This window comes from Lathyrus oleraceus, chromosome 7, assembly GCF_024323335.1.
Source record: "Lathyrus oleraceus cultivar Zhongwan6 chromosome 7, CAAS_Psat_ZW6_1.0, whole genome shotgun sequence".
NCBI classification, from domain to species: domain Eukaryota; kingdom Viridiplantae; phylum Streptophyta; class Magnoliopsida; order Fabales; family Fabaceae; genus Lathyrus; species Lathyrus oleraceus.
Window position 1 is genome coordinate 162,461,501 of NC_066585.1, and position 13,827 is coordinate 162,475,327.

Below are 13,827 nucleotides of genomic sequence, written 5' to 3' on the forward strand. Positions count from 1 at the left end.
ATTTGTCTATTTGAAAAAAAAATGATGGTTTAGTTGAGAGAAGAAAATAATATATCTTAATTCTTAAAAGAAAAAAATATATTCCAGGCGTATCATGTAAATATGACTCTTATATATTAAGTAGTATTGATGTATTCTCCACTACTATAAATATAAATTATGGTATATGAAATTGGCTTAAAAGAAATATAAATAATATTAATTAAAATACATGTCAAAAAGGAAGAATTATAAAAAATTAATATTTATTCACTTAATTATTAATGTATAGAAATACAGTTTAAATATAATAACTAAACATTAGTAATATTCAGAAATTACTTATCCTTATTCTACTTTATATAAGCAAGTTAATCAAAGAATAATTACTATATAAAACAAAATTTGAATAAATAATAATAAAAATTATGATACTGAATTGGTGTGGGGTTGGGTTGGGAGGCCCGCACGTGTGAGTTCTGCAAAGTAACAGCGTCAACACACGACCAGCCTATAACCCCTCCAAAAATTATTGCATCATAATGATAGATGCAGCAAACAGCTCCCACTGTTTGCTTTGTTTTCCTTACTCATTAGTTTAAGGCAAGTTTTAAAGTAGCTAAAAGTTTTATATTTATAACCTTAGTGCTGCGTGATAAAAATCAATTCAGCCAATGTGGGACTATAATAACTATTACACAAATATGCCACCCTTCTTACTCTCATTATATCAATATGAAAACACATCACTATGAGAATTCTTTTAGGACTAAAAGTATAACTTGAAATCAACAATAGTACATGTTCTCAAACACTCTTAAGTGTTGACTGATCAGATGAAAATCGAAATCCTGCTCTACTCATGCTCTTGTATAGGCATAAAGCTTCATCCCTGTGATTGTGCTGAGAAAAAGCAGCAATAATGGAATTCCAAACAACACCCTCTCATACTTTTAAAAAAGCATCAATGTTTAACACTCATAGACTTCAGCCCTACTTTCACCATGCTAAAATGCAGTTGTTTGAGATCTCATAACCTCTCACAGGCTCTCAAAACAGATGAGAAAGTATACATGTTATTCTGTCATGTTAAGCAACCAAACTGACAATTTTATTAGTTTAGTGACCAATATGTATCTCAAAAGTACATTAATTTGAGCAGTTTCTGCTAACTTATTCAACAATTAATATGCAGTAGTTTTTTTATAATGAGAGTAGAATATTGTTTTGTTAAAATATATTCGCTGCGCACAAGTAACCAAAGGAGGATATCATATACTATATGATACAATTAGTGAATATACTAATATTTACCAGAGACAACTTCTTTTTTATCAAACTAGTAAGAATCTGGTCACAACCACTTAAATTTAAATCCTGCTAACTTTTTTTTTAAAATAATATTTATAAAAGAAACATATCAATGGGGTGGAGACGCGGAGTCTAGCGGAATGAACTAAACTCTAACAGTATACAAAATTAAGGTTTGAATTTCGACTCAGAGAAATATCCACATTTTATATTTGATATGTCTCAAATAAGACTATCTCCAATGGAGAGAACCTATAAAAAAGAAGAAAAATAACAAAACCAAACTTGTTTCAATTGGCCATATTGTTGTTACATGAAATGGGGAAATCTTATATCACCCTCATGTTTCTATGACAAATGAGACAACATGAGCAGACATGTTTTATGCAAATCAAAGTAAATATAATTGTCTAAAACTTTCAGTAAACTAAATTGGAATATCATTTTTCATTATGCAGCAATCACCGGCCTAATAGCATTAGTTACAAGACCAAATCTGTAATCTATACATACATCATCAATCATCTCAGCTCAAAACCCAAATGAACAAAGAAAGCCCCTTAATCAGGGAAGATACAACTGGAAATAATTTTCTAACCAATCAAATATAGTAACAAACTTCAATCTAGATCTGAACTAGCTTTCCATAATAATGGCATGCTTCTACATACATTTTTTATAATAATGATATACCCCTTCATAAACATAGCTGCTTCTATTCTGACATTATACCAGTCTCAGATGCAAGTGATGGGATACTTTGTTCATATCTGAAAAAATTGCTTGGATCAGTTGCAGTCTTCACCTCTACAAGCCTATCAAAGTTTCTTTTGAAATACTTCTTACCCCAAATACTAGCTTCATCATAACCAACATCCCCATCTCCATTGACGCCTAAATCAACATCTCTGTAGTTTAAATATGAACTTCTAGGCGACTTTGACACATAAGGAGTCATGTAATCATAAAGCTTTCGAATCTGATCTAAATACTGATTCGCAACATCATTACTTTCCTCTTTCCAACTTACCGAGTACTGGATTTTATATATGTTACCAGCTCTATGCGGGAACGGTGTTTCCACCTCAGAAATCTCACTCATTTTCCCACCGTAAGGGTTGAATGTAAGTGAAACCTTTCCTAGTTCCATCATCTTCTTCCATATACCATCAAGATCAACTTTCGAAATCGGCTTCTGCACATAATCTGATTTCCTCTTCAAGAACTTCTCTTGCGATGAATGTCTTTCGAGCAAAATATCAGTCGAAGTCCCCACCGGATAGTTATACCAAAACAACACAGAATCAATCCAACTCATTTCAACACACTGATTACCAATCAAACCCAATTCAGGAAATCTCTCACTCATTACATCAAGCAGATCATATGCACTACCAAGAAACAAAGCATTAAACTTCGCCTTAACTGTTTTCTCACCTTTTCTCTTCACAGGACTAATAACAACTCTAATAAACAATCCATCATGCATCTTATCGGCAACATATTGCCACCGGTGAACAATATCACCACCCCCTTGTTCCAATGTTTTTTCAACTCTAAAAACAGTAACAATCTCAGGCACAGAAACTAACTTAATCTTCCAAGAAACAATAACACCGAAACTAGCTCCACCACCACCTCTAATAGCCCAAAAAAGATCTTCCCCCATTGATTCCCTATCAAGTAATCTTCCATCAACATCCACAATTTTCGCATCCAAAATATTATCAACAGACAACCCAAACCTTCTCATCATGTTACCATATCCACCACCACTAAAATGTCCACCAACACCAACAGTAGGACAAACCCCAGCAGGAAAGCCATGAACTTTACTCTTCTCCCAAATCCTATAATAAACCTCACCAACTGTTGCCCCCGATTCAACCCACAAAGTTTCATTTTTTAAGTCAACAACCACTGATCTAAGCAAAAACATATCAAGAACAACGAAAGGGGAATTTGAAACATACGAAAGCCCATCATAGTCATGACCACCACTTCTTATTCTGATTTCTAGGTTAAATTTCTTGCAACACAAGATTGATGCTTGGATGTGAGAAACATGAGATGGGGTGAGAATGAAAACTGGTTTAGGAGTAGTGGATGAGTTGAATCTAAGGTTTCTGATGTAGGAGTTTAAGATAGGTGAATAGGAAGGGGTGTTAGGGAAATAGATGAGTTCAGAGATTGGATGAGAAGGTTCTGAATAGAGAGAAAGACATTGGAGAAAAGTGTTAGAATCTGAGACAGACATTGGTACTAGGATTAGAATGTTGAATAGAAAGAATGGAACAAGGGTTGCTAAAATTGTCGGCATGTTTATGGAACAAGGAAATTTCTTGTTTCAACTGTTAACTACTTGAAATCCTATCGTATAGGCGAGAATCTGAGAGACTTTTGGTACCTTTTGGCTAAAAAAAATAACAATTATTACTAAGAAACATTTAAATTCTAATTCTAATTCGATAAATACTATTCAAGTGCTAAAAATACACAAAGATAAAACAAATTAATCTTATAAATATAAAACATAAAGTGAGCCTCAGCCACAAAGAAATAACAAATCAAGAACTGTGTAATCCTAAATACACGAGATTTTGTGGAGTTTGTTACCTAAATGCCACGATTGGAAGAAGAAAAAAAAATTCCAACGTGTCATCTTTTAAAACAAAATTTTCAAACTGTCACACTTTTGTATAATATAATAATATTTAGAGATCTAAGAAGGGTTATGCCCTTTCAACATAGGTATGCTTTTTATTTATTTTTGTTTTGTTTTTTATTAACATTAATAATATAAATTATATCAAAATTAATATATCAATTAAAAATTAAAAATATAAAAAAAATCTCCCATAACTTTAATTTTTTATTTAAATATTTAAAAAAATATATGTTTACATGTTTTTGCTTACATGTTATTATAGTTTGTTCGATTATAATTCAAAACTATTATCTTTAGTGCTTATGAAAGAATATTTTTCGTGATAACATTTAACCTCATGGTGAAAATGATATCTTTTTATACAATAAAATTATACGACGAAAAAGAAAGATTATTTAAACATTATTCGCATTAGAACTAAAATGGATAATGTACGATGTTAAAATTTTATCATCTAACTCTTAAAAAAATGTTTATTAGCTACCTGCTTCTAAAGTTTCTATAGTTATGTTTGTTTTTTAGGTTCATATAAATTCTTCTAAATAGTTATGTTTGTTTTTTTAAGTTCATATTATTAGTCAAATGTAATTTGATTTTTTTTCACGAAGTGCAAATATATTTAAAATTAGAATGAATTAGTTATAATACAACAACAAAACACAAACATAAAATAAAGTTATATCAATTAAAATTTAGCATATATCTTTAAGAAAATCAATCAACGAGAAGTCATAATATGTTAAATAAGTGAATTTTTAACTCCTTTATATGCTTCAAACTTACAATCAACATCTACATCATCTTTTATACGATTTCAATAATACTAATGTGTACCATTTAGACAATCATCTTTTAGGATTATATATGACATACTTATAGAGCATGAATTATATGTTAAATATTAAATTGAAAGTAAAATGTATATCAGTTGTTATTTTAATTTGTAATGTTTTTTTACAATGATCTATTATTGAGTTGAATTAAGCTTTAAATAGTTATTATACATATATATATATATATATATATATATATATATATATATATATATAATATATATATATATATATATATATATATATATATATATATGTTTTTGATACATTAAAAAGAAATTAATAAAATTAAATATTCTTTATTATTTTATTTAGCTAGTTTTAATGTTTTTTTTAGTTTAGAGTTTTAATACTCTATCAATTGATGTGTCATGCATTCAAATACTCCCATGAATTATCCTTATTATACAAATTTTATTATTACACTTTCATTTTCATCTTATCCCTCCTATAGTCCTCCATTTTATTATTCGAACATTATTTCAACTACATGACCAAATTTATATTTTAATCATGACTACACATACTCTTCATACAACTATCACCGACATAATACAATTTTCTTTCCACATCCACAATCATTCAATACAATCACAGAATCCCATTCACATAGTAACACCAATTCCAAAAGCAAAAGATTTGGGAGAGTATACTTCTGAAACTTTAGAAATTTTTAGAAATTTTCAAAGTGATTTGAAAGAGGATTTTAATGATTTGAAAGAGCATTTTAATGAGATTCACGTGACTTTAAAAAAATTCATCTGAAACAATTTCTCATTTACTGAAATTGGTTTAAAAAATTATCACCAAAATCATTGTTGTTGGTTTAAAAAATTATCACCAAAATCATTGTTGAAGCAAAACTAGAAAAAGTGACGGAAAATATATCTCCGACAACATTTCTGACTCCGACAACGATTTTGGCATCTTCTCCGATGATATTTTCGACTCTGACAATATTTTTTTCTCCAACGAAATTTTCAACGTCTTTAACAATTTCGTAACACTTCTAGCGTCTTCTCTAGCGACCTTACCAGTGTCTTTTTCGACGACAATTCTAGTGTCTTCTCCGACAACTTCAATGTCACTTCCGACATCATCTTTGATGTCATCTATTCAGAGGAAACAACCAGATCCATAACCACCAGACATAATTTCATCTTTACTTTTGGATCTGTCATTATCATTCAACAACCCAATTCCATATCCAAACTTCAAGATGATATTTATGTTGAATTATAATTCTTCGTGTTGAAGCAGGTATTCACAGTATTTTGCAGTTGCATAACATTGTATTCACAGTATTTTGCAGTTGCAAAGTGAATAAGAAGTTTTTCACAGTTTGTGGGCAGAGAGAACCTATACAGAATTATATTACTCTTCTCCTTCATCGTTCTTTACACTCTTTCTTTCTCCATTGTTCTTCTCTTTTCATTCCTATTGTATGGGTAATAACAATCTTGTTCATCAAGATTGATTGAAATTCTCCATAGATTTTTGTGGATTTTCAACATCTGGTATCAAGAGCTCCGATTAATCGATTCGTGGAAAGAAAATCACTATTGCAACGAATCATCCAAACGGGCATTTTCTAACAAATCTTCTGATTCTCAAGAACAACAATTATGAGAATTGGTGCAAGCAGATAAATGTTGTGTTTTATTATCAAGATCTTTGGGATCTTGTGAAGGAAGGAGTAGCAACGCTTGCAGAAAACGCGACAGATCAAGAAAAGGTTGCACATAAAGAATTGAAGAAGAAAGATTATAAAGCTCTCTTTATAATCCATCAATGTGTTGATGCAGATAACTTTGAAAAGGTTAGTGATGCAGAGTCAGAGAAAGAAGCATGGAAAATTCTGGAGAAATTGTTTTGAGGCGCGGAGAAGGTGAAAGAGGTGAGGTTACAAACTCATAAAAGAACGTATGAATTGCTTCAGATGGAATACAATGAAAGCATAACTGATTTCTTCACCAAGGTTACGAAACCGGTGAAACAAATAAAGGTATATGGAGAAGTGTTGACATCAAGATCCGTTGTTGGAAATATCTTGAGGTCGTTGGCTCCAAAGTTCGGCCACGTGGTCGTAGCCATAGAAGAGTCGAAAGATTTGTCAAAACTGACAAAGGAAGAGCTTCAAGGGACGCTTGAATCTCATGAATAAAGAATGGCTGAAAGAGCTGCAGGAAAGTCAAAGAGTGATATGGCTTTGCAGGCTCAATCAGCAAAAGAAAGAAAAGGCAAAGGAAGCTGGAATGGCAACAAAGGCAGAGGAGGTTACAACAATTCGACTGGTCGAAATCAGCAAGAAGGAAAATGGTCGAATCAGAGAAAACCCTGGAACCAAGGCAACCAAAGAGGTGGTGTTGCAGGTAGAGGAAGAGGTGGTGGTCAAAATTCAGACAAGAGTCACATTCAGTATTACAATTTTCAAAGGTATGGTCACTATTCTAGTGATTGTCCAGAAAAGCAGAAGAATCAAAAAACTTATGCAAAGCTGGCGAAACATGAAGAAGAAGAGACGTTGTTGATGGTTACAACAAGAGATGAAGAGAGATTCAAGGACCAGTGGTACTTGGACTCAGGATGCTCATCACACATGTTTGGAAGAAAAGATTGGTTTGTCAACATAAAGCCCTCAATGAAGAACATGGTGAAATTTGCAAATGACAACACTCTAGCAGCTGAAGGTGTTGGTGATGTTCTGATTATGAGGAAAGATGGCAAGAGGTCAGTAATTTCAAATGTGTTGTACATACCAGGCATGAAGAGCAATTTGCTCAGCATAGGGAAGTTAGTCAAAAAGAACTACAAGGTGTCAATCAAAGACAAGATCATGAGAGTTCTCGACTCAAATGAAAGGTTGATCTTGAAGATTCCAATGTTTCAGAATAGAACCTTCCAGATTGAACTAAATGTGATTGAGCATAAGTGCCTTGCAACAACAACCAGCAGAGATGAATTGATATGGAGTTATAGACTTGGTCATCTCAATTTCAAAGACATCAGAGATTTGAAGAGAAAAAATATGGTTTCAGGATTACCAGAAATCGACATTCCAAACGAAGTGTGTGAAGAATGTGTGCAGGCGAAGCAGCATAAGAACAGGTCGAAGGAAATTCTTGAAGTCATATATTCTGATGTATGTGGTCCTCTCCAGGTGGATTCAATTGGAGGTAACAAATACTTTGTTACATTCATAGATGATTTCAGTCGAAAATTATGGTCTTACCTGATCAAGAAGAAAAGTGAAGTGATCGAGGTATTTTCCAAGTTTAAATCTATGGTCGAAAGACAGAGCGGTCGAAAGGTCAAGATTTTGAGAACTGATGGTGGTGCCACCCTACACTCCATAGCAGAATGGAGTCGCATAAAGGAAGAGTATATGTCGAAAGATTTTGATGCATTATGTGTGAAAGAAGAGATTGTGCGTGAGGTGGTGCCACCCTACACTCCAAATCAGAATGGAGTCGCAGAAAGGAAGAATATAACCATTATGAATATGGTTAGAAGTATGTTGAAAGACAATCATCTACCCAAAGAATTATGGGGAGAAGCTATGTCGACTGTGACATATATCCTGAACAGATGTTTGATGAAGAAGCTATAAGGAATCACGCAAGAAGAATGTTGGTCTGGTGTCAAGCCTAGCTTGAGTCATCTGAGGGTGTTTGGATCTATATCACATAGATATGTGCCAGATCAGTTGAGAAGAAAACTTGATGACAAGTCGAGTCAGATGATCCTGATAGGATATCAGTCGATTGGAGGATACAATTTGTTCGACCCAGTGATCAGCAAGTGGTGATCAGCAAGGACGTGATCATAAATGAGCTTAAGGAGTGGGATTGGACTGAGAATGTAAAGAAATATTCAATGAGAATCTTTTGTGATGAACCAACTAGTGAAGTCGAAAGAGAAGTTCGACAAGAATAAGTCAGAGGTGAAGCAGACCCAAGCAAACCTTAAAGAACAAGACACATGCCTTGAAGGTTGCAAGAATGTGTGATTACATCAGATGATGTGGTCAATGAAGAAGGTGAGTTGGCACACTATGCTTTCTACGCAGATGTTGAACCTATCAATGCAGTTGAGGCATTGAAAGATTCGAAGTGGATGAAAGCAATGGACGAAGAACTGAAGTTAATCGAAGTCAACAACACTTGGCCACTTATCAAATTTCCCCAAGACAAGAAGGCAAGCAATGTGAAATGGCTATACAAGGTGAAGTTGAATCCCAGAGGAGAAGTTACTCTACACAAGGTAAGGCTTGTGGCGAAAGGATTTCTTCAGAAAGAAGGAATTAACTTCGATGAAGTTTTTGCACCTGTTGCTAGGACCAAAACAATCAGGTTGGCTGTTGGTCTAGCAAACATGAACAACTGGCAGATGTGTCAGATGGACGTGAAATATGCATTCCTGAATGGCCCCTTAGAAGAAGAAGTTTATGTTGCACAACTAGTTGGGTTTGTGAAACATGGTCGAAGCAATCACATCGAGATGAGGCTCCATTATCTTTGAGAGCAGGTAGCAGATAGGAAGATGAATGTGGAACACTGCAGAACTGAGAATCAGATTGTAGACATCATGACAAAGGGAGTGTAGGTCGAAGTGTTCAGAAGACTAAGAGCTATGATGAATGTAGACAGCTTAGACACAATGAATTAGGTGGTGTGTTTAATTATAATTCCTTGTGTCGAAGCAGGTTGCTCGACAGAGCAAGGAAGTGTCGAACCACCTAGTATGTTAAGTTGTGTTAGTGTGTCGAAGTTTCGAAGCATGTTGCCTCACACAGTATTTTGACTTATGCCTATTTTAGTAGTGTTAGTTGTTTTAGGCTTTTATAATTTTGGGCTTTGGCTTGAGGTCCAAGGTAACCTAAATCTATAAATAGAGGGAGTAACCATTATTTTTGTAATGAGGTGAATAGAGCATTCATAACATTGTATTCACAGTATTTTCCAGTTGCAAAGTGAATAAGAAGTTTTCCACGGTTTGTAGGCAGAGAGAAACTCTGCAAAATTATATTACTCTTCTCCTTCATCGTTCTTTACACTCTTTCTTTCTCCATTGTTCTTCTATTTTCATTGTTATTGTATGGGTAATAACAATCTTGTTCATCAAGATTGATTGAAATTCTCCATAGGTTTTGGTGGATTTCCAACATCTTGTTGGAGGAGTTTTTCACTGGGGAGCATTGAATATTGTGAGACTTCTTTTCGAAAGCAATATCTTTGTGAGAGACACACCACATATTCACCAAAAAACTTAAGGTGATAGGTGAGTGGGTTCTCTCACTTATAAATGCTCAAGTCTCCATATTACCAACCAATGTGGGACTATTATCCACACTACTCACACTTGATACATTCTCAACACTCTATTTACCAGTGATTTCTGATAAGCAATCGCTAGTCTTCCAAATTTATATATTTTTGGTAACTCACAGGATCGACTAGATTGATCCTAGGACATGTGTCTCAAGAACTGTTATTACAGTGATTTGACTCATGGTTAAGTTTGTTTCTAATTTGTGGACAACGAAAAGTGTTTTGACAACAATTCTAAACGAAACTTGTGATTTTATGAACAACGTAAATGGCGATAACTTTGTAGTAAAAGGTTTCTTAAAGATAATGAAAATACGTGGGAAGGGTAAGATAAATGACTACGAAGTAAATGCTTTAAGTTTTGAGAAAGTACTGGAAATGAAGACTTGGCGAAATGTAAATGCATAAGTAAAAGTGATGATAAATTACTGAAAATAAGGGCAATTCGACAGAATAAAAGGGCAATGAATAACTTTAATTTAAATAATTGGTATGAAATAGATAACATGAACGAAATTTATGGTGTTCTTCATACATACATTTTCAGCGTAAAACTCTTTTCTCTCGCTCCGGTACTTCGAGTGTATTTTGTGAATTTTTGTATATCTGTTTGAACACCTCTTGAATCTAAAACTAAGACCCCTATTTTTAGCAATTCGACCCTAACGGCCTTTACACATATGACTGCCACGTTCGCCATTCTCAAGCGTTGCATATCTCAGATGTTTCCACGTGTTGGCCTGACGAAACGGCTTTGTTTAAATTTTAAATACTTCTCGCTTGAAGCTTCGACTCTGTGAACGCTTATGTCGAAGAGAGCTTTACGGAAACCCAAAAAATCTTCTAAGTCTCAGGCTTCGACAACAAAGAATTGTTCATCCACGAAAAGAATTAAACAGCTTTGACACAACCATCTCTTACCTACTCTCCAAAACGTAACATTTCCAAAGAACTTCAGTTATCTGTCGAAATCTCCAGCTAACAAATTGCCCCCAAGAAATGTCTATTTCGAATTACTGTAGAAATGGACATCTTTTGTTTTTACCAGATTTCGACCAGAGACCTTTCATAGACCTAAAAGTCCATATTTGTTAGTTAATCATGATTAACTTTTTTCAAAACGTCTCATCAGAACGTGTGCGCAGTTATATGTCATCATGAGTTTCAACTTCCAAGAAAATGAATAGTATTCCCTGTACCATTTTCTCAGAAGGAAACCACCACGTGGCCCACTACCCTAGAAAAGCGCAACCAATCAGCTTCACAAGTTCACCACTATAAAAGCTCATTTGTCATTTCTCTTTCTCTTTTCACGAAAATCTCCATTTTCCATCTAAGTTCATCTTCTTCAACTTCTCTGAAAAACGCTTCTTCTTCCCTAAAACCCTAATTCTTCAAAATCTCCAAAACCCATTACAATGTCTTCCGATAAACAATAGAAGCAATCAAAGAACATCAAAGGTATTGGATCTTCAAAAAGTTCTACTTCCCAGAACATTCCAACCAGCAAAACCATCACTGTTGGTGACCGAGAATTCATCACTGCTCCAAAACTTTTGAAAGAACAGAAAGCAATTTTTGCTTCTCAGGTAATGGTTCCTTCCCTACTTCTGGAAATGCTTTAGGGTTTTTAGGCCCATTAGTATCTGAAGAACATTTAGAGAAATGTTCTCAGTTTTTTCCTTGTCATCATACTACTAGACCCATAGCCAACAAAACCCTTTCTTCTAAAGACAATGAGGATCTAAACCAGAGAGAGGCTTTTCAATTAGATTTTATCACTGATAGTTTCAGACCCTTTCGGTCTTGTCCAACTTTAGACAAATCCTATCTCGCCTGGTTAACAAAAGTTGAGAAGAAGAAAGCCTCATTTTGGAAAGAATTAGGTATTTTTGACCTAATCCAGATGTCGAAGTTGGTATTCAGTTACTGTCAACCTTTATTATTATCCAGTCTATATTTCTGGGATAGCATATATAACACTTTTCATCTTCCTTGTGGAATGATGACTCCCACACTTTTCGACGTAGCTGCCATTGCTGGACTTCCTCCAACAGGAGAAACCTTCGACCCTTACCAAGACTGTGAAAACTTGATTGACTTCAACGTTAAGAATGCTTTGTTTAGTACTTACATTAATCTATATCACGCTGATGGGGAAGAAGTTTCTGATATAGAACATATAACATTCTTAGGTCTATGGTTGTCCAAGTTCTTCTTTTGTTGAAAATCTTTACAAGTTGCTAAGATATTTTTAACGCTTGCTAACCAATTGCATGTTGGTCGAAGAGTGTGTTTGAGTGAACTCTTATTGGCCAGTTTGTACGAAAGTCTAGGATCGGCTAGTGCCAAGCTAAAAGAGTACGAAACTGGTACCAATTTATTACTATATGGGCCTTATTGGCTTCTTCAGTTGTGGCTTAATGCCACTTTCGAATCCTTTTTGCCAACACGAGGAAACGTCGAAGAAAATGCCCCAAAGATAATAAACCGAAGCATTGAGGGCACCAGACTCCTTCGATTGACTCCAACTGATGATGTTGATAACTTACAAACTTCCCTCACCACATACACCTTGATGCTCTCAAAGCATCACCATTTCCTTCCTTCGATGGCTCCTTTTTCCAGTCGAACCCATGGTCCTTCTTGGTTTACTGCCTCGCTCGAAGACGCTGTGAAAAATGCCAACACAGAGATCGAAGACATATGACGCGCCTTTCTCCTCCCAAGGTTGCTCGTTTCTAGGATTCTGCCAATAAAGATCCATGTGTGTATGTTGGCTTATCAACCTAATTTTGTCTCTCGACAATTTGGGTTGTGTCAACTTATCCCTGTTTCTTTATTCAAACGAAAGCGTGAGATCTGTTGTGCATGGACTGAATGGAGCATTCGAGACATTGCCATCCACAAAGAATTCCATGCATATTTTGTTGAATTCCAATTAATAGCCTTTCAACTGTCGTTCTATTCCACCAATGGTTTTGCCACTTGGTGGATAGATTTCTATTCCAAGAATATGTTTTCTACTGCTGAAATCAAAGAACGTCTAACGAAGGCTTTTTCATCTTTGCAGGAAAATGTCCCCAAGGGTAAGATTACTCATTCTGAAGAAATCTGAGCATTCCAAAAGCACTTTGAAACTGTCTATGACCCAACGAACCTTTATAGAACCGTTTGTGATGCAACTCCAATTTTAAAAGAAAAATTTGAAAAACAGATTGCCAAAAGAAAAACTCTCAAAGCTGTAAAACCTGAATTGAAATATGATTTGGCCTTTGAGTGCGAACCACCCAAATTTCCAAATTTACCCAGTGCAGATTTTGCTTTGTCATTTTCCCCCTTACCCAGACTGGTTTACATGTGGGAATATTTTTAATGATCTGAAAAATGACCAGCAAAAACCTGCTAAAAGGGTAGTTGCATCCAAACATGCCTTAGACAGTTCCAAAGGCTTTCTTCACTTCGACTTAGCTGCAGTGAGAATTACTTCTCCGACATGTGAAGGTGTGGAATGTTTGGATTTCTTGGTTTTACAATTCCTTTTCCTCATTTCTACTGCCAATCAAATGATCCTTTGAGCGGCATGAACAAAGGCTCCGACGGTCAGTTGTGCTATCCAAAACAAAGGCTCTTCGACTAGAGCTCAAAATCTTGAAGCAAATAACGCTCAAAACGAAGAAGAAACCTCTTCTCCTGGTGAAGATGG

At 34.8% G+C, this 13,827-nt stretch overlaps 1 protein-coding gene and 1 non-coding gene across 2 annotated transcripts; both read right to left on the minus strand.

Annotated features, from left to right (window-relative positions):
- Positions 1 to 431: 431 nt before the first annotated feature.
- On the minus strand, positions 432 to 586 carry LOC127109751 (U12 minor spliceosomal RNA). The gene has a single exon (XR_007797006.1). It is a non-coding gene; the product is annotated as a U12 minor spliceosomal RNA (small nuclear RNA).
- Positions 587 to 1,713: 1,127 nt separating this feature from the next.
- LOC127108517 (berberine bridge enzyme-like 8) lies at positions 1,714 to 3,763 on the minus strand. Its single transcript, XM_051046001.1, has one exon. It carries the CDS (start codon positions 3,608 to 3,610, stop codon positions 2,006 to 2,008), a length of 1,605 nt encoding a protein of 534 aa, XP_050901958.1. The 5' UTR covers positions 3,611 to 3,763; the 3' UTR covers positions 1,714 to 2,005.
- Between the last annotated feature and the right edge of the window lie 10,064 nt (positions 3,764 to 13,827).